Source organism: Phyllobates terribilis, unplaced genomic scaffold (genome assembly GCF_046119375.1).
Source record: "Phyllobates terribilis strain yellow unplaced genomic scaffold, ASM4611937v1 Scaffold_343__1_contigs__length_2019054, whole genome shotgun sequence".
NCBI lineage: Eukaryota > Metazoa > Chordata > Amphibia > Anura > Dendrobatidae > Phyllobates > Phyllobates terribilis.
The window spans coordinates 1,909,150-1,930,873 of record NW_027363103.1 but is presented as its reverse complement, the minus strand read 5'-3'; the positions used below and the strand labels follow the sequence as shown (position 1 = coordinate 1,930,873).

General features: G+C 49.6%; 1 protein-coding gene across 1 annotated transcript in view; it reads right to left on the bottom strand.

Annotated features, from left to right (window-relative positions):
* Nucleotides 1-20,205, bottom strand: part of LOC141222222 (microtubule-associated serine/threonine-protein kinase 3-like) — a 40,802-nt gene extending 20,597 nt beyond the window's left edge. Inside the window, exons 1-7 of the mRNA XM_073666633.1 lie at nt 20,197-20,205; nt 16,611-16,776; nt 16,406-16,504; nt 16,041-16,163; nt 15,787-15,896; nt 15,593-15,684; nt 15,060-15,196 (exon numbers count right to left, since the gene is read on the bottom strand). Coding sequence (XP_073522734.1) covers nt 15,060-15,196; nt 15,593-15,684; nt 15,787-15,896; nt 16,041-16,163; nt 16,406-16,504; nt 16,611-16,776; nt 20,197-20,205 — 736 coding nt within the window. The remainder of the gene's footprint in view (nt 1-15,059; nt 15,197-15,592; nt 15,685-15,786; nt 15,897-16,040; nt 16,164-16,405; nt 16,505-16,610; nt 16,777-20,196) is intronic.
* Nucleotides 20,206-21,724: the final 1,519 nt, after the last annotated feature.

Here is a 21,724-nt window from a genome sequence, read left to right as displayed (position 1 = left end):
TAGGGTGTGAAGGGAGGACCGGGGAGCGGCGCTGCGGGTAGGGATACTTCTGCTGCGAGCGCCCTCTCATGTCCCGGGTTCTCGCAGCGGAAGTATCCGCACAGGCAGCGCCGCTGACATTCATGCGGCTAGGGTGTGAAGGGAGGACTGGGGAGCGGCGCTGACATCCAATTGGTCGCGGCCGCTATTTAAATGTGCCGCACAAATCGGTGATTGGGCGCGGTCTTGGCCCGCGACCAATCACTGATCTTGCGGCTAAAGTTAACCACTACTGTGCTCATTGGTCGCGGACGCTGCCTGCGACCAATCATCCATTTGGGCGCCAAATTTAAATATCGGCCGCGACCAATCACCGATCTTGGCTCCAGATTTAAACACCGCTGTGCTGATTGGTCGCGGCCGATATTTAAATGTTGCGCCCAAATCGGTGATTGGTCGCGGGCAGCGTCGGCGACCAATCAGCACAGCGGTATTTAAATCTGGAGCCAAGATCGGTGATTGGTCGGGTCCGAAGACCGCGACCAATCATCGAATCGTCTTGGTGAGGACCGGGGAGCGGCGCTGCCTGTGCGGTTACTTCCGCTGCGAGAACCCGGGACATGAGCGGGCGCTCGCAGGAGAAGTATCCCGACCTGCAGCGCCGCTGCCCGGTCCTCTCTTCCGCATGGAGGTCAGCGACGCCGGCGGTCCTTCCGCTGCTACCGGCCGGGAGATGAGCGCCTCGCGCCGCTCATCTCCCGGCTGCATCTCCGTCCCGCAGATGGGTCCGGCGGTCGGGTTCCTTCTGCTGTCGCGGCGCTCATCTCCCGGCTGCATCGCCGCTCAGCTCCGTCCCGCAGATGAGCCGCTAACGGCCGCCATCTTTTTTCAGAAATCCCGCGGTGCTGATTGGCTGCTGCCGGACCAATGAGCGACGCGGGATTTCCTGGACAGACAGACACATAGACACACAGACACACAGACAGACAGACGGGATAAGACGATTATATATATAGACTAGATGATGGCCCGATTCTAATGCATCAGGTATTCTAGAATAGGTATGCGGCTGACCGGGTGCAATCAGCAGAGCTGTGTTTAAATTTGGGGCCAAAATCGCTGATTGGTCGCGTTCGGCGGCCGCGACCAATCAGCAGTGCGGTGTTTAAATTTGGCACCAAAATCGCTGATTAGTCGCGACCGCGACCAATCAGCAAAGAGGTGTTTAAATTTGACGACAATAGTGCTGATTGGTCGCGGCCGGTGGTTGCGACCAATCAGCAGAGTGAGGTTTACATTTGGCGCCAATACTGCTGATTGGTCACGGCCGACAACCGCGACCAATCAGCAGAGCGGTGTTTAAATTTTGCGCCAATCTCGCTGATTGTTCGCGGCTGGCGGCCGCGACCAATCAGCAGAGCAGGGTTTAAATTTGGCACCAATAATGCTGATGGGTCGCGGCCGGCGACCGCGACCAATCAGCAGAGCGTTGTTTAAATTTGGCACAAAAAACGCAGATTGGTCGAGGCCGGTGGTTGCGACCAATCAGCAGAGTGAGGTTTAAATTTGGCGCCAATACTGCTGACTGGTCACGGCCGACAACCGCGACCAATCAGCAGAGCGGTGTTTAAATTTTGCGCCAATACTGCTGATTGATCTCGGCCAGCGACCGCGATCAATCGGCAGAGCGTTGCTTAAATTTGGCGCCAATCTCGTTGATTGGTCGCGGCTGGAGTCCGCAACCAATCAGCAGAGCATTGTTTAAACTTGGCGCCAATCTCGCTGATTGGATGCGTCCGGCGTCCGCGTCCAATCAGCACAGCAGTATTTAAATGTGGCGCCCAAATCGGTGATTGGTTGCGGGCAGCGGCCGTGACCAATCAGCAGAGCGGTGTTTAACTTTAGCGCCAAGATCACTGATTGGTCGGGTGTGGAGAGCGCGACCAATCAGCGAATCGTATTGGGGAGGAGCGGGGAGCGGAATCGTATTAGTGAGGACCGGGGAGCGCCGCTGCCTGTGCGGCTACTTCCGCTGCGAGAACCCGGGACATGAGCGGGCGCTCGGAGCAGAAGTATCCCGACCCGCAGCTCCGCTCCCCGGTCCTCCCTTCACACCCTAGCCGCTGATGTCCCCACAGTATCCGCATGGTGTTACAAAGGTCCGGACATTTGTGTTAAAAATCGCTGATTGGTCGCTGGCGCTGCTCGCGACCAATCACCGATTTGGGCGCCAAATTTAAATATCGGCCGCGACCAATCACCGATCTTGGCTCCACATTTAAACACCGCTGTGCTGATTGGTCGCCGACGCTGGGTGCGACCAATCACCGATTTTGGCGCCACATTTAAATTTAAATAGCGGCCGCAACCAATTGGATGTCAGCGCCGCTCCCCGGTCCTCCCTTCACACCCTAGCCGCATGGATGTCAGCGCCGCTGTCTGTGCGGATAGTTCCGCTGCAAGAACCCGGGACATGAGAGGGCGCTCGCAGCAGAAGTGTCCCGACCCGCAGCGCCGCTCCCCGGTCCTCCCTTCACACCCTAGCCGCTGATGTCCCCACAGTATCCGCATGGTGTTACAAAGGTCCGGACATTTGTGTTAAAAATCGCTGATTGGTCGTTGGCGCTGGCCGCGACCAATCACCGATCTTGGCGGCAAATTCAAACACCTCTGTGCTGATTGGTCGCCGACGCTGTGCGCGACCAATCACCGATTTTGGCGGCACATTTAAATAGCGTCCGCGACCAATCAGTACAGCGGTGTTTAAATGTGGAGCCAAGATCGGTGATTAGTCGCGGCCGATATTTAAATTTGGCGCCCAAATCGGTGATTGGTCGCGGGCAGCGACAGCGACCAATCAGCGATTTTTAACACAAATGTCCAGACCTTTGTAACACCATGCGAATACTGTGGGGACATCAGCGGCTAGGGTGTGAAGGGAGGACCGGGGAGCGGCGCTGCAGGTCGGGATACTTCTGCTCCGAGCGCCCGCTCATGTCCCGGGTTCTCGGAGCGGAAGTATCCGCACAGGCAGCGGCGCTGACATCCATGCGGCTAGGGTGTGAAGGGAGGACCGGGGAGCGGCGCTGACATCCAATTGGTCGCGGCAGCTATTTAAATGTGCCGCACAAATCGGTGATTGGTCGCCGACTTGGCCCGCGACCAATCACTGATCTTGCGGCCAAAGTTAAACAGTACTGTGCTGATTGGTCGCGGACGCTGCCCGCGACCAATCACCGATTTGGGCGCCAAATTTAAATATCGGCCGCGACCAATCACCGATCTTGGCTCCATATTTAAACACCGCTGTGCTGATTGGTCGCCGACGCTGGGCACGACCAATCACCGATTTTGGCGCCACATTTAAATAGCGTCCGCGACCAATCCGCACAGCGGTGTGGAGCCAAGATCGGTGATTTGTCGCGGCCGATATTTGAATGTGGCGCCCAAATCGGTGATTGGTCGCGGGCAGCATCCGCGACCAATCAGCACCGTAGTGTTTAACTTTTGCGGCAAGATCCGTGATTGGTCGTGGGACAAGACCGCAACCAATCACCGATTTGTGCGGCACTTTTAAATAGCGTCCGCGACCAATTGGATGTCAGCGCCGCTCCCCCGTCCTCCCTTCACACCATAGCCGCATGGATGTCAGCGGCGCTGCCTGTGCGGATAGTTCCGCTCCGATAACCCGGGACATGAGCGGGCGCTGGCAGAAGAAGTATCCCGACCCGCAGCGCCGCTCCCCGGTCCTCCCTTCACACCCTAGCCGCTGATGTCCCCACAGTATCCGCATGGTGTTACAAAGGTCCGGACATTTGTGTTAAAAATCGCTGATTGGTCGCTGGCACTGCCCGCGACCAATCACCGATTTGGGCGCCAAATTTAAATATCGGCCACGACCAATCACCGATCTTGGCTCCACATTTAAACACCGCTGTGCTGATTGGTCGCGGCCGATATTTAAATTTGGCGCCCAAATAGGTGATTGGTCGCGGGCAGCGCCAGCGACCAATCAGCGATTTTTAACACAAATTTCCGGACCTTTGTAACACCATGCGGATACAGTGGGGACATCAGTGGCTAGGGTGTGAAGGGAGGACCGGGGAGCGGCGCTGCAAATCTGGATACTTCTGCTGCGAGCGCCCGCTCATGTCCCGGGTTCTTGTAGCGGAAGTATCCGCACAAGCAGCGGCGCTGACATCCAATTGGTCGCGGACGCTATTTAAAATTGCCGCACAAATCGCTGATTGGTCGCTGTCTTGGCCCGCGACCAATGACTGATCTTGGCGCCAAAGTTAAACACTATTGTGCTGATTGGTCGCGGACGCTGACCGCGACCAATCACCGATTTGGGCGCCAAATTTAAATATCGGCCGCGACCAATCACCGATTTGGGCGCCAAATTTAAATATCGGCCGCGACCAATCACCGATCTTGGCTCCACATTTAAACACCGCTGTGGTGATTGGTCGCGGACGATATTTAAATTTGGCGCCCAAATCGGTGATTGGTCGCGGGCAGCGTCGGCGACCAATCAGCACAGCGGTGTTTAAGTTTTGCGCTAAGATCAGTGATTGGTCGGGTCCGAAGACCCCGACCAATCATCGAATCGTCTTGGTGAGGACCGGGGAGCGGCGCTGCCTGTGCGGCTACTTACGCTGCGAGAACCCGGGACATCGCGGGCGCTCGCAGCAGAAGTATCCCGACCCGCAGCGCTGGTCCCCGTTCCTCCCTTCCGCATGGAGGTCAGCGGCGCCGGCGGTCCTTCCGCTGCTACCGGCCGGGAGATGAGCGCCTCGCGCCGCTCATCTCCCGGATGCATCTCCTTCCCGCAGATGGGTCCGGCGGTCGGGTTCCTTCTGCTGTTGCCGGCCGGGAGATGAGCGCCTCGCGGCACTCATCTCCCGGCTGCATCGCCGCTCAGCTCCGTCCCGCAGATGAGCCGCTAACGGCCGCCATCTTTTTTTAGAAATCCCCCGGCGCTGATTGGCCGCTGCCGGACCAATGAGCGACGCGGGATTTCCTGGACAGACAGACACACCGACAGACACACAGACAGACAGACAGACAGACAGACGGGATAAGACGATTATATATATAGATATACACTGCACAGTACCACTTCTCTTGTCCTGTATAGTGGATGTAATTCTCAGTATCTGTATTATTCTGTATATATACACTGCACAGTACCACTTCTCTTGTCCTGTATACTGGGTGTAATTCTCAGTATCTGTATTATTCTGTATATTATACTGGGTGTCATTCTCAGTATCTGTATTATTCTGTATATATACTCTGCATAATACTACTTCTATTGTCCTGTATACTGGGTGTAATTCTCAGTATCTGTATTATTCTGTATATATACACTGCACAGTACCACTTCTCCTGTCCTGTATACTGGGTGTAATTCTCAGTATCTGTATTATTCTGTATATATACACTGCACAGTACCACTTCTCCTGTCCTGTATACTGGGTGTCATTCTCAGTATCTGTATTATTCTGTATATATACACTGCACAGTACCACTTCTCCTGTCCTGTATACTGGGTGTCATTCTCAGTATCTGTATTATTCTGTATATATACACTGCACAGTACCACTTCTCCTGTCCTGTATACTGGGTGTCATTCTCAGTATCTGTATTATTCTGTATATATACACTGCACAGTACCACTTCTCCTGTCCTGTATACTGGGTGTAATTCTCAGTATCTGTATTATTCTGTATATATACTCTGCACAGTACTACTTCTCCTGTCCTGTATACTGGGTGTCATTCTCAGTATCTGTATTATTCTGTATATATATGTAGCACCCTGAGGATTCGGCTGCTACAGGGGTATTGCACCTCAACCCAGAGGTGTGATATTCCACTCCCGGGCAAGGATGGAGAGTGGGACTGAGCTCGGTAGGCTGCATGCACTACACACATCCCATTTCCGGAGGGCAGACCAACGGTACTCCCACTTAGAAATGTGCAGGTACGACCGAGTCTGTCCTTGGCTGGAGTGGGAGGGGGTTGGAACATCCCATGTAGTGTAGGGGCAGATAGGGGGTGCAGTCTGGGTAGTGATAGGAGCTCATTGGGTGCTGGTCACCTGAGCTCACACATAGAGGGATATATAAGGTGGGCACCAACTAAGATCAGGGTCAGATGCAGAGAACAAGTCAGCGAGCAGAGGAGAAGAGAGACCCAGAGTGAGAGAGGAGAAGAGAGACCCAGAGGGGGAAACAGAAAAGAGGACTCCAAGAACCCAAATTAAATCCCCGGGTGAAGAGTCGGCACAGGGTACCGGATCCCAAACTGGTGGGGGCAGAAAACACACCCTAGCCAGAGACCGGAGGCCGTGGGCAGCGTCTGCCACGGTCACCCACCACATCCACCCCGAAGGCATACCACATGAAGGGTCAGGGAACCCAAGGCCAAGGGTGTCCCAACAGAGGGCCCGAGGGAGCTGGACCTAGGTGGATCACTGGTGGGGACGGCCAGAGAACGGGACAGAAGGAGAGCTCAGGGCCACGCTCCGGACTTGTTTGGGGGTTGGCTGGATCCAGGACCTGGTGGACGCAGCACGGCTCGGGTGGTCACTCAAAGCTGGAGTGACCAGTACAACATCTGCAGTAAGTAAACACCCTTAACTGCACAACCCGACTCTGTCTTAATTGCCGTCTGCACTGCACCACCACAACCCCCATCCTCTGCACCTGTCCCCCCTGAGGCTATACCCCTCCCGTTGGGGGTTATCCCACCAAGCTGCGCACCCACCATCAGCCTCAGCGGACCCTGCTGCAGCGGCGGCCACAGTGACCGCATCACAACGGGTGGCGTAGTCGACACAAAAGAACTCTTAATAACATCTGTAGGACTGCCACATAACACTGAGTTTGACGCCCTGGGCACGGGCCGGGTCACAGCCGCTCGGAGACTACAACCCCCCATCTGATCCGGTGCCGGGTATTCCCCTCAAAAAGGAATATGTCCCAGGGGGCGCGTCAACTTTGGCGTAGTCGGCAGGATCACGTGCCCGCAACACCCGGGTACTGCGTGCCTGAAGAAAAGTGCAAGTTTACCTCAGAAAGAAGTCTCCCGCCGGTTCCGGAGGGTCCACGCCATCGGACTCCATCACCAGTCGTTTCCCGCCGATTGTCCGCCATTTCCAGCTTGTTCCCGCCATCTGCAGAGTTTCCCGCCACTGGGCGACGCTTCCCGCCAAATCCGAAGATTTCCCGCCTTGGAAGAGCAGCGGACGCCATTATGGGCGTGCCAAAGGAGGGCAGGAGGCCGCCTCCCATCGTGGGCCAGGACAGAAAATGGCGCCAAAAGTGGAAACCGCCCCCACCAACAGAGACTGTGATGCTGGAGGTGTCTGTCAGCGTGGAAGGACTGCCCCTGGAGCTGACAGTCACCGAGTTGCCCCGGGACGGCCCTCGAAGTGGGAGGAGACGAAAGAAAAGAGCAAAGATGGGTGCCGCCTGGAGCAGTCTGGAGCGAGCGCACCCGGAGACAAGAAGTCTAACGAGGAGTAGCGGAGGAGCTTACCCGGAGATGGAGAGAAAGCAGAACAGCACCGGCCCGCTGGCCAGGAGTCTGCTAGAGACCGAGAAAGGAGAGCAGAGCAGCACCGGCCCGCTGGCCAGGAGCCTGCTGGAAGAAGAGCAGAGCAGCACCGACCCGTTGGTCAGGAGCCTGCTAGACACCACGACCCCACTAGGCCTAGTGGAGGTCCTCGCACAGCTCCCCCGAGACCGGGAGTGTGCACAGACTGCCCTGGAGGGCCTCGCACGGAGGATGGCCCGGGTACAGCGCGAGATATTGGCGGAGTGGAGCCGAGAGATGGCCCAGCAAACCAGTCAACGGAGCACGCTACCCTGGAAGAGGAAACAGACCGCCTCTGAGGATGGCGCGGGAGGACCCAAGGCCGGAGACGGCGCCGAGAAGGGAGCCGGACGCAAGGAGGCAGGTAAAGGGGACGCCTATACCCCAAGCCGGGAAACCGCCCACCTGCCCCAGCTCCCCGTCGCAGAGCCCGAAAGTCCCCCTGCTGTGCCCGTAGCCGCCATGTCACCGCTATGGACTAGGCCCCGACCGGAAGCCGCCGCAGCGACCCCTGTGACGTCACACGCCTCGACCCGGAGCGTGACAAAGCAGGAAGAGCCTCCGGCCTGGTCGCAAGGCCTAGTACCCCCGGGCGCCGCATCACCAACAGCGCCCCCTACCTCCGCGGAGCCTCCGGCCTGGTCGCAAGGCCAGGTAGCCCAGGGCGCCGCCGTGTTAACGGTGCCCTTCACCTTCCAGATGCCCCAGGCCTGGCCGCAAGGCCTGGGCAACCCGGGCGTCGCCAACACCGCGCCCGCGCCCGCGAAACCAAGGGTGCCACATCTGGGGGAGGACTTGTTCAGCCAGCTCACATGGCCGGACGGGCGGCCCTTCATCTGGCCCGAAGAATTCCATGAGCTGGAGCGGCAGCAGAGACAAAGGCCCTTGTGTGAGCCCCTGATTCCGGCTCCGAAGCCCGTGGCACGGGTCTCGCCTCCTCTGGAAGAAGCCCAATTTGCGTGGGACCCCACGGGAGAAGATCTAATGGGGTTCACCGGAGAAACCCGGGCAGCTGCGGCAGAGCGCGCTGAGTGCTGCCGTCAGCAGCTCGCGGAGTTCGCAAGAGAGCGGGAAGAGAGGCGGGTCCGAGAGCAACAGGCCCAAGTACGGAGCGCCGAGCAGAAGAGCCGGACCAGGAGGGACCCCCGTGCAGCGCATTGTCCCCGCACCATCGGGACAGTGATCAAGTTCAACCAGCAGCATGGGTGGGGCTTCATCCGAGACCGCAACACCTTCGGTGACGTTTTTGTAACACGCAGAGACGTTGAATCCCATCTGCCGGAGGGTCACAGAGGTCGTGACCTCTACATCGGAGACGAGGTCACCTTCACCCGGCACAAGTGTGCCAAAGGACCTTACGCCCTCCACGTACACCGCCTGACGGAGGAGGAGTTGCGGTGCGAGGAGGAGGAGCAAGAGGACCCGGACGGGTCTGAAGCTACTACCAGCTACAAGCAAAGAGCAGGAGGAAGACGCCGTTGAGTGCGGCAGAGCAGGTGCTGTAAATAGTTACCCGACCGGGTACCAAAGAAACTGTTGCTACATATATAGTCCCCGTTGGGACCAGCATGAGTGAACTGTTTACCCGTTATCCCGTATCCATACCAGGCTGAGGACTGTGAGCAGCCATTCCCTTCCCTTTACCTGGCCGAGGACTGAGAGCGGCCAACTTCCCCTGTATATAGTTGCGCTTCCTAAAGCGCCCCCTACTGGTTTTATAGGAAAGCCACGTGTTCCAGAGACTGTCGCGTTTTACCTGGTCACACGTTGCACAGTGACCGGAGGAGGAGCCAGAAGCGACGAGAAAGTTATTTTTATGAAAAGTTTTATGCTGCATATATTTAAAAAGTTTTATATGTTTTATTATGTTGATATTGAAAAAAAAAAAAAAAAAAATTGCATGTATGGTGTTTTGTCTTTACAGCCCGAGGACGTGCTGTGATTTACCAGGGGGGAATGTAGCACCCTGAGGATTCGGCTGCTACAGGGGTATTGCACCTCAACCCAGAGGTGTGATATTCCACTCCCGGGCAAGGATGGAGAGTGGGACTGAGCTCGGTAGGCTGCATGCACTACACACATCCCATTTCCGGAGGGCAGACCAACGGTACTCCCACTTAGAAATGTGCAGGTACGACCGAGTCTGTCCTTGGCTGGAGTGGGAGGGGGTTGGAACATCCCATGTAGTGTAGGGGCAGATAGGGGGTGCAGTCTGGGTAGTGATAGGAGCTCATTGGGTGCTGGTCACCTGAGCTCACACATAGAGGGATATATAAGGTGGGCACCAACTAAGATCAGGGTCAGATGCAGAGAACAAGTCAGCGAGCAGAGGAGAAGAGAGACCCAGAGTGAGAGAGGAGAAGAGAGACCCAGAGGGGGAAACAGAAAAGAGGACTCCAAGAACCCAAATTAAATCCCCGGGTGAAGAGTCGGCACAGGGTACCGGATCCCAAACTGGTGGGGGCAGAAAACACACCCTAGCCAGAGACCGGAGGCCGTGGGCAGCGTCTGCCACGGTCACCCACCACATCCACCCCGAAGGCATACCACATGAAGGGTCAGGGAACCCAAGGCCAAGGGTGTCCCAACAGAGGGCCCGAGGGAGCTGGACCTAGGTGGATCACTGGTGGGGACGGCCAGAGAACGGGACAGAAGGAGAGCTCAGGGCCACGCTCCGGACTTGTTTGGGGGTTGGCTGGATCCAGGACTTGGTGGACGCAGCACGGCTCGGGTGGTCACTCAAAGCTGGAGTGACCAGTACAACATCTGCAGTAAGTAAACACCCTTAACTGCACAACCCGACTCTGTCTTAATTGCCGTCTGCACTGCACCACCACAACCCCCATCCTCTGCACCTGTCCCCCCTGAGGCTATACCCCTCCCGTTGGGGGTTATCCCACCAAGCTGCGCACCCACCATCAGCCTCAGCGGACCCTGCTGCAGCGGCGGCCACAGTGACCGCATCACAACGGGTGGCGTAGTCGACACAAAAGAACTCTTAATAACATCTGTAGGACTGCCACATAACACTGAGTTTGACGCCCTGGGCACGGGCCGGGTCACAGCCGCTCGGAGACTACAACCCCCCATCTGATCCGGTGCCGGGTATTCCCCTCAAAAAGGAATATGTCCCAGGGGGCGCGTCATATACACTGCACAGTGCCACTTCTCTTGTCCTGTATACTGGGTGTCATTCTCAGTATCTGTATTATTCTGTATATATACTCTGCACAGTACTACTTCTCTTGTCCTGTATGCTGGGTGTAATTCTCAGTATCTGTATTATTCTGCATATATACACTGCACAGTACCACTTCTCTTGTCCTGTATACTGGGTGTCATTCTCAGTATCTGTATTATTCTGTATATATACTCTGCACAGTACTACTTCTCTTGTCCTGTATACTGGGTGTAATTCTCAGTATCTGTATTATTCTGTATATATACACTGCACAGTGCCACTTCTCTTGTCCTGTATACTGGGTGTCATTCTCAGTATCTGTATTATTCTGTATATATACACTGCACAGTGCCACTTCTCTTGTCCTGTATACTGGGTGTCATTCTCAGTATCTGTATTATTCTGTATATATACTCTGCACAGTACTACTTCTCTTGTCCTGTATACTGGGTGTAATTCTCAGTATCTGTATTATTCTGTATATATACACTGCACAGTGCCACTTCTCTTGTCCTGTATACTGGGTGTCATTCTCAGTATCTGTATTATTCTATATATATACACTGCACAGTACCACTTCTCTTGTCCTGTATACTGGGTGTAATTCTCAGTATCTTGTAATGCAGCAGCTTGCTAGCATTACTGTAAATGGTCCAGGATGTGTTTTACCTGACCATGTACCTTCCCCTTTAACTGACTGGTCACATGACTGTGACATCACACAGGTCCTGTATGCACAGTAAAGGTCTGTACACATGACTGGGACAGCACACAGGACCTATACACACAGCTGACTGATCACATGACTGTGACATCAGCAAGGTCCTGTCAGTATGGGTGTATGTGTGCACAGGATATATAAACCCCGGTAATTGGAGACAGGTGTGTTCGGTGTGAGGCGTGAGGCCTGTGCTCCGTGTGTGTGGGACACCGTTTGTGAGAGGCCTAGTGAGGCCGAGTGAAGCCTGGCAGCCTGAAAGGCAAAGACTGGATAATGTGCGGATGCTAGTGGCCTTGGAAGGCAGCGGCTTTGGAGTGAAGCCTGGTACCTGAAAGGTCGAGCCTGGATCCTGTGTGGATGTCAGTGGCCTTTGAGGGAACGACGGCTGGAGACCCCTACCTGGGAAGCCGCAAAGCCACAGTGGTGGCGGATTATTGAGGAAGAGTCCTGAAAGGCAGAGCCTGGATCCTGTGTGGATGTCAGTGGCCTTTGAGGGAACGACGGCTGGAGACCCCTACCTGGGAAGCCACAAAGCCACAGTGGTGGCGGATTAAAATGGACTGCAGCAACTAAACCGGCAAAGGTAGTACACTTTGTTACATGGACTGTGTTATGGTCATTGATAATTTATTACCTTGCCGTAGGCTGTAACCTGGAGCAAGTGGGCCTGTGTGCCACTTGTCTCATGAATGTTGTAGATATGTGTGTCGGCGTGCCACGGAGTTGGACCTGGTGAACTGTGGCTTATGATGTAATAAACTGCAACATTGTGAGAAAAATGTAAAGACATTGCACGTGTGCATTGATTGACGCAGCGAAGCGAGTAACCCCCAGTATGATGACTAGCGCTGCCTTACAATCTGTATTATTCTGTATATTATACTGGGTGTCATTCTCAGTATCTGTATTATTCTGTATATATACACTGCACAGTACCACTTCTCTTGTCCTGTATAGTGGATGTAATTCTCAGTATCTGTATTATTCTGTATATATACACTGCACAGTACCACTTCTCTTGTCCTGTATAGTGGATGTAATTCTCAGTATCTGTATTATTCTGTATATATACACTGCACAGTACCACTTCTCTTGTCCTGTATACTGGGTGTCATTCTCAGTATCTGTATTATTCTGTGTATATACACTGCACAGTACCACTTCTCTTGTCCTGTATAGTGGATGTAATTCTCAGTATCTGTATTATTCTGTATATATACACTGCACAGTACCACTTCTCTTGTCCTGTATACTGGGTGTCATTCTCAGTATCTGTATTATTCTGTGTATATATACGCTGCACAGTACCACTTCTCTTGTCCTGTATACTGGGTGTAATTCTCAGTATCTGTATTATTCTGTATATTACACTGGGTGTAATTCTCAGTATCTGTATTATTCTGTATATATACACTGCACAGTGCCACTTCTCTTGTCCTGTATACTGGGTGTAATTCTCACTATCTGTATTATTCTGTATATATACTCTGCACAGTACTACTTCTCTTGTCCTGTATACTGGGTGTAATTCTCAGTATCTGTATTATTCTGTATATATACACTGCACAGTGCCACTTCTCTTGTCCTGTATACTGGGTGTCATTCTCAGTATCTCTATTATTCTGTATATATACACTGCACAGTACCACTTCTCTTGTCCTGTATACTGGGTGTAATTCTCAGTATCTGTATTATTCTGTATATATACATTGCACAGTACCACTTCTCCTGTTCTGCTGAAGAAGAGGTGGCATTGGCTTTGGGGAGGGTCAGTACTGATGGGTTTATTATTTTCTATGTCTACAATCCTATGGTTAAATAAAAATTAATCCTGAACAACTTGTTTAAAGGGGTTATCTGAAGGTTGGAAATTGTCCTCTATCATTGGGATATGGAATAATTTTCTGATTGCTGGGAGCCCAACAGCCGGGACCCCCACTGTTTCCGAGAACCAGGGATCTGAAGAGCTCTGGGTGAATGGAGCGGTAGTCGATCATTCGCACTGCAGCTCCATTCACACGTGGCTTAATAAACATCCCCTATAATGGAGTGGTGAGGGGCATGAACAAGAAAGCAAAATGTGCTGAACTTTTCATTGTGCCTCAATGGGATGAGGGGGGCGGTGATGTGGTATGTGGGATGGTGGGGTTTGTGTGACAGGCGTGCTTTTTCATTTTTCATCCCATTCCAGCCCTGATCTATATATATATATATATATATATATATATATATATATATATATATATATAATTAAAATTCTTTTAAAAGCAGAAGTGTTAATATGTATTTTTTATCGCTTAGCAGAATGCAGAGTGAAGTTTGATAGATATAAGAAAATCTCAATAAATATAGGAGTTGTTTTTTTTTTTTATTAGGGATAGGGTAGAAGGATAAGGGATGAACAAAATCAGGGACAGAATCAGTAGACAAAATCATAGTCAGTAAGAAATCCGGATCAGATACCAGGTGATCAGTAAAAAAAGCCAAGTCAGGCGAGCAGTTTGGATACAGCGGACCCTGGTGACAGAGGCATTACCGAAACAAGTCCGGGTAGAGATGTTACAGTTAGAAGGCCACAGGTAGATGGTGAAGGTCCTTCTTTACAGGTCCAGCAGTGATGGTGGATCAGCTGTACTCCGCTAGATGCGGAGCTTTTCCGTCTTTTAGATGACACTTGGGCAACAGCGACAGCATGCAAATGCGCGAGCTGCCCTGGATAGTCCACGCCGGCAGGATGATAAGATCCGGCGGAAGATGGAACCTAAGAGAAGAGAAATAAATACAATGTAAGTGATGGGACTCCATATTACATGATACTACTGTGCGGTCAGTGTGGCCGGCCGGACAGCAGAGGAATCTTATTCACACAGATGTCCGGGGTCATTGTCAGCCATCATACATGTGACAATCCCATCACTGACAGATGACATCTGCTCCCCATGACTTATTCTCATCACTAACATCACACAACATGGAGATGATTCTCACACTTACCTCGTCTCTTTTTCCCCTTTTTCCCATTTTCTGAGTTTTGTCGGTCTATACTCAGATTCATTTCAGATTTTCTTTCCTCTTCAGTTGTAAATTCTGATGAGAAAGTAAAAAAACTCAGTAAAGAAATATTCTTATAGGATCTGCTTTGTGTACTGTATATAGAAGAATTGTTCTAGTCCTGTCCCCTATAGTCCTGATAATCTGGCATTACATTATTATAGGGCAGAATAAGTCCTATATACCGTTCATGACCTAATCTGAGGGGCATTAGATGTATCACTGATATGGAGCAGTAAGCGCCCTGTGTGCCGCCACGTGGTGCATCACTAATGAGCGATATTCTACTATAGGAGACGATGTCTCCTTATATTGAAGTGAGTTCCTGGATGCTAAAACGTATTTTACAGAATCCATGAAAACAATTCCTGGATAAAATGAAGGAAATAGAAATACAGTATGGGCCCATGGAAAACATAATTGGGATCCATGAAACCTGGACAACATAGGAGACCTAATACAGAAAAAACAAATATTTGAGCCTTGAAGTCAACATTCACCTTTTGATGCTGTACATACATACCTGATGATGGGGACGAGGAGGGCAAGCTGTTTATAGCATTGTCGCTATCAGATTCAGAAAACGATTCTTTCTGCCTGTCAGGAAGAATCAGGGGGTCGGACCAGAAGACCCAGGAGGTAACTTCCAACTCTCCCATTCTATGATTTAAGAAAAACATGTAAATCACAAGTCAATGCAGAATAAAAGGGGTGGTCTCACTAGAAGAACACCGACTAGAGGGCCTAATAGGACATATGACTGTCATAGTGAGGAAGGTTTTATGCTCCAATCTACCTTCTATGGATCAGAGCGAAAAACAACTAGCAATAATGGCTGGCATGTCATACTACATCTCTCCTACAGTATGGGCAGCTCTAATACGTGTGAATGGCTGCAATTATGGGCTATTATCACCAACGGTTTCTGAAGCCAAAAGCACAATGACCGCTAATCATTGAGGCTGAATTTGATATTATGGTATTTATGTCCTATATTATGTGTTGTGCATATATATCAGCCTGGAACTCCCATTAATGACCCCATAATCTACTCACATTTCTGAGATATTTGTATTGGTTGCTGGCGTACACTCTGGAGGAGACTTCTGGTCCTCATCATTCATCTTTCTGGTAGTGATGGTACAGAGCTAAACATGGACAAAAACAAGATATGAAATACTTTTTTTTTACTTTTAGAGGTCTTTTTTGTTTCACATATTTTGGATTTATTGCGCACATACGGTACTTACTTTAGAAAGCCTTTCAGAAGAAGATGTAAAATTTTGGAAGTCAAGGTTCTCATTGTTCACACTTGTACCCTCCTCATCCTCTGAGACCGAATGGTCTATTTCAGAGTGATCTACAAAAGTAATGAAGTATTATTAGAGGTTGTTAGTATAAAACAGGCGTCATTTATCACAATATTAGTGGGTACTGATTATTACATTTTATGGAAGACAAGACAAACAGCCGCTTAGTCTAGATGATGTCTTCTTCTACTTACCGATAAATAAGCTGTTGTCCACATCTGAGGCAAGCTGAGGAATGTACTCTGGCTTCTGACTTAGAAGGTTGTTAAAATCTAAGTCACTCAGGAATGGATGACTCTTGATCTCAAGTGATCCTCCTGGAAAAAGAACAAAACAAAAGTGATGTGGACATTGTCAGAGATTGCTTCACATCTGAACAGTTTAACTTAATCTGAATTAATGACATAACTGAGTCAACATGAAGGAAGAAGACTGAAAGTCATAGTGTGGAGAACTAGAAATGGACAATCTGATAGAGAAGTGTTGATCCTCAAGGACATGAGTGATAAGTGTGATAGGTGAATATTAATACTAATATGAATAGTATTATATCTCTTACCTGTCCCAAGTCTATCTGCAGGATTTGTTCTGAGCAGCTCAGTAATCAGGTTCTGTGCATTGGGAGTAGGAGCGGAATTACAATCCCAAATTATGTCACCTGTTATACAGAAAATAAAATCTCTTTACTGGACTGTAAGGTAAAGCAAAGTAAACACCTAAACCAATGTAACTGATCAAAGCAATGGTCGGATCATTCCACTTACCAATGACAATCCTGTCATAAAGCTCAGCTACAGAATCTCCATCAAATGGTACAGATCCCGTGAGAAATTTATGTAGGATTATCCCCATTGACCACCAGTCAACAGGTCTTCCATAGCCTTCTTTCAGGATGACCTCTGGGGCGATGTAATATGGGGTGCCACATAACTGGAAAACAGAAGATAGAGATGAAAATGATAAAATGGTTATTATAACACGTTCTCGCCATAAAAACACAATGACAAAAGATAAAATATCAATGGAAACGTTCTCTAGAAATGAAGAATGTAGAGAAGACACAATAGTGTGATGAGATTTGTAAAGAAAAAAAAACATATGCCAAAGGCAAGGTGAACAGATGGGGTATATTAGTTAACCAAATACCAAAGCAAAACAAAGAAAACCCCTTAAAATATAATCTTTAATAGCTACATTTAAAAGCACCCATATCAATATATGAAGACAAAATGCATAAAATGTACAATATATGGGTAGTGGGATAAACGTAGGATAATTGACATGCAGGCTTGCCCTAGAGATCCCAAATGGGCTGAGATCCCGCCTGCCAGTGGAGGTTGACACCCTAGCTAATCGGTTTGGCGCCCCCCTCCACATCGGCACTCCCTCCGTGACGCTATCCACCCCTAGACAGACATACACATATACAGATAATGATGAAAGGCAGACAGTCATGTTGCTGCTAACATGCTGAATGAAAAAAAGGCAATATTCAATGTATCAATTATATGGAAACAGGGAAGCTGATATAATGTAGTTCCACTAGTACAGATAGGATATCAAATGCACCAATCTATACACAATTCAGTATGATATATAAACCATCATTCAGAAGCCTATTATAGATACATAAAGTACATTAGTGCTGGCAATTACGGGCAACAAGAACAATATTATAAAAGCACGTGTGCTCAATTAACGGTAAACATAGGAACATAAATATGTCCAAAGTAGTAACAAGTCACCTATATAATGACATTGAGCATGAAGATAATAGTCTAGGACAGACGGTATATATAGACAACCTCAAAATCCCCCTGGCTAATCTATAATCAGGACTGATCTACACAGGACACGTCCAAATGTTGGGACACAGCATTATCCAGTGTGCGAATTACAAAAAAAGTTGCCAAAAAAGCATTTTAGTCAGCAGTAACCAGAGGACTTATCTGTAAATTGTCCCAACACGTTTCTCCCCCTCCTAATTTGGGGTTCATCAGGGGATCATATTAGGAGATAGCCACAATGAGTCAGTGGACAGACGCGGGAGATAAATACACCCCGATCGGAGAATACTGCTGCCGCCACATTTTATGGATTTTGTCTTTATATATTGATATGGGTGCTTTTAAATGTATCTATTAAAAGTTATATTTAAGGTCTTTCTTTGCTTTGGTCCTTGGAGATTTGTAAAGAACAAGCTAAATTCCTGTAAGTGTTACCCACCTCACGGTCCAGGAACTCCCTGGTGATGTCCTCCGCTAATTCCTTGTAGGTGTTGGTTTTTGGCATCATGACACCAACTTTTGAAATCCCAAAATCGGTAACTTTTATGTGTCCAGCAGATGTAATCAGGAGGCTGTGAAAGAGAAGATGGTTTTAGCCTCACAGACCGTATGATAAATGATAACTTCCCCCCTTTATTATACTACGAGGGGCACTTACTTATCCGGCTTCAGGTCTCTGTGCACCACACCGTAGCTATGGAGGTATTCCACAGCAAGAACCGCTTCTCCAAAGTATAAGCGGGCCAAGGGGACAGATAGAGGACCCCTGGTGCTTAGGAGGGTCTCACAGTCACCACCTATAGAATAAAAAGGAAATGTGACCGGTGAGTGGTTTATACAGCAGATCACCATGATGTATAATGGGAAGTGAGCAGAGACATTGGGATAGGAGAAAATATAAACAGATATAATGTATAGTGCACATAATATTAGTCTGAATCGATGGAGAAATGTCCTCCATGTAACTAATAACATAAAGTGATGTCACATCTCGTCTATAGCTGGAGATACTGACATGCTCAGTGCGGACTTACAGGGAGATCACACAGACTGTGGCGTACAGAGAAATCTCAGGGCCCCATAGCAAAAGTTCTAACTGCACGCCCCTTCAAAAAAAACCCTTACTGAAGTCAATCGATGTTCTCAACAGCAATACACCTTTTATAGCCATTTTAGCATATGATGCTCCCAAAAATGCCCCCACCCACAGACTGAGTTAGATATCCCCACAGTGAAATCTTAATCCAGTTTCACCTTACAGATATAATGTAGCACCTGTCTATAATGTCCCCACTCAGTATGAGGCCAGTCACAGCCCCCTACTCAGTATAATGGCGCCCACAGCCCCCCCTACTTAATATAATGGCCCCCATAGCCCCTCAGACAATATAATGGTCTCCACCACTGCCCACTCAGTATGATGGCCCCCAAAGCCAATCAAACAGAATTAGGATCCCCACACAGAATAAGGACCCCCACTGCACACCATTCAATATGAGGACGCCCAGGGGGTGTAGGGGCATGTACAGTCACCAACTCAATATAGCGGCATTCACAGTCCCCTATAGCCCCTCACACGGCACACCATTCAGTATTATGGTACCCACAACCCTCAATTCTCAGTATTATGGCTTCCACCAATCTCGCAACTCAGTATTATGCCCCCACCAGCCCAACAACTAAGTATAATTGCTCTCACCAGCCCCACCACTCAGTATTATGGCCCTCAGCAGCCCCACCACTCAGTGTTATTGCCCCCAACAGTCCCTCCACTTAGTAGTAAGGCACACAATAGCCCCACTACTCAGTATTATGGCCCCTACCAGCCTCAACACTCAGTATTATGGCCCTCACCAGCCCCACCACTCATTGTTACGGCCCCTACCAGCCCCACCACTTAGTAGTAAGGCACCCACCACTCAGTACTACCACCTCCACCAGCCCCACCTCTCAGTATTATGGCCCCCACCAGTATCAACACTCAGTATTATCGCTCTCACCAACCCCACTACTCAGAATTATGACCCTTATTAGCCCCACCACTCAGTGTTATGGCCCCCACCAGCCCCACCACTTAGTAGTAAGGCACCCACCAGCCCCACCATTCAGTACTATAGCCCCCACCAGCCCTACCTCTCAGTATTATGGCCCCCACCACTACTTAGTGTTATGGCCCCCATCAGCCTCACCATTTAGAATTATCGCCCTCACCAGCCTCACCACTCAGTATTATGGCCCCAACCAGCCCTACTACTCAGCATATGGTCTCCACCTGCCCCATCACTCAGTGTTATGGCCCCCACCAGCCCCACCTGTGCAGTGTAAGTACTGAGACTCCACACTACAGATGCAATATTGTGGCGACATCGAAGAACCTGCAGTACACGGAGTCTCGGACCCATCTGCGGAGGCTGAATGGTGGATTTAGGAACCTTTGGCTCCCTGATCCACCATTGTTTTCATCGGTATTCATATTCTGACAATGTGAATACCACTGAAATTGTGATGACAGGTGGTGGAATGGGGCCCAGTGCCGAGCGGTGCCAGGCCCGATCTGACTCACTTGCACCATAGCACTGCTGCACACAGATCAATGAATTTCCAGGCATCTTGGTAATAGAAAACCTACAGTAAACGCACTGTGAGGATGTAACTGTCCTAATTATCCTAATTATAAGAGCAGTGATAAGATGTAAGCAGACATGGGCTGAATATACTACAATATACATGTCCTACCTCCTACATACTCCATGACCATACACAGGTGAGATTTTGTTGGAAAGGAGCAGAGCATGGAGACCACGAAGGGACAATCAGCGAATGTTAGGATGTCCCTCTCCAGAAAGGCCAATGCCACTCTTTTTGGAGTGTTCAGGTTTCGCTTGAACATTTTCTTCAAAGCAAAGATCTGGTGTGAGTCTTTATGGTGCGCTAAGTAGACGGCACTGGAGAGAAAGAGAATCAATGGTTAGAATGAATCTTTACTACAAGAACATCTATAGAAGTCATTATATAATGTTTTGTACTAATGTTTAATGCTAGAAGTCTGTCCGTCACTGGAAGTCCATGTCTAGAATTTGATAAAAGATCACTACATAGATCACCTATGGGAGGTGTCCACAATGCCACGTCCGCCGGAGCCCTCACCCAGGTCACATTACAGATGAGAGAATCTACTGAAATTATTCTTGGGCAGATTCACTACATTAGACCAGTAGATACGATTCAGTGCAAATAAAAGTTGGTCCAAATTAAAAGTGGTCCAATTGCCATAACATGACGTTAATTATGCTCCCGCATACCCCAAGACATAACAACATAATAAATGGAGGGGAGCGAAGGAGTTACAAAAAATGAAACCCATTATAGCCACTTGTCCTCTGTGCCAGTCTTTATTGCTGAGACCAGGGAGTAGACTCACATGGTCATGGTGGAGGTTGGGGGGTGCAGATGTCATTGATGAAATTTCGTGTCACCCCCTCACTTGACCATGTGTTGCCAATTACTCTTATCAGTTCGCTAATGGATCCCGAAAAGAACAGACCGGTGCGGAGGATCGGGAAGCTCTGATGGGGGTGGCAGTGTAAGAACAGATGAGGGTCTAGGACAGGCAGGTGTAATATATTATTCTATTTTAATCCCTTTCCTTAATAGTTTGTTTTCCTACAGATCATATAATTTCCCTATGATAACACTGAAGGGAAGAGCACAGAGTCTGGAGCATTGTCATTGGGAACCTTGAGAAATGTGGATTATGCCAACAGAAAACTCACCCAAAACTTCCACTGCTGATCAGTTTGGATGTCCCATAGTCGCTCTTATGCGGCTGTCTTGACGGGGTCAATGATTTGATCACGCTCTATAAAAGAATAAGAAATTATATAAAGATATAGAAGCTGCTGGAAAAAAGCTCCAGATGCAAAAACGTCTCCCTTCTGTCATCTCCTCTTAGAATAGAGACATCCCATGGTTATATGGGAGACAATACTGGAGGTGTCATTCCCACCCCATAATCTGGTGATACACCGTCATCTCTCTCCATGATACTTACACCGTCAGATTGTTGGATCTCCGGGATCTCACAGATTCTA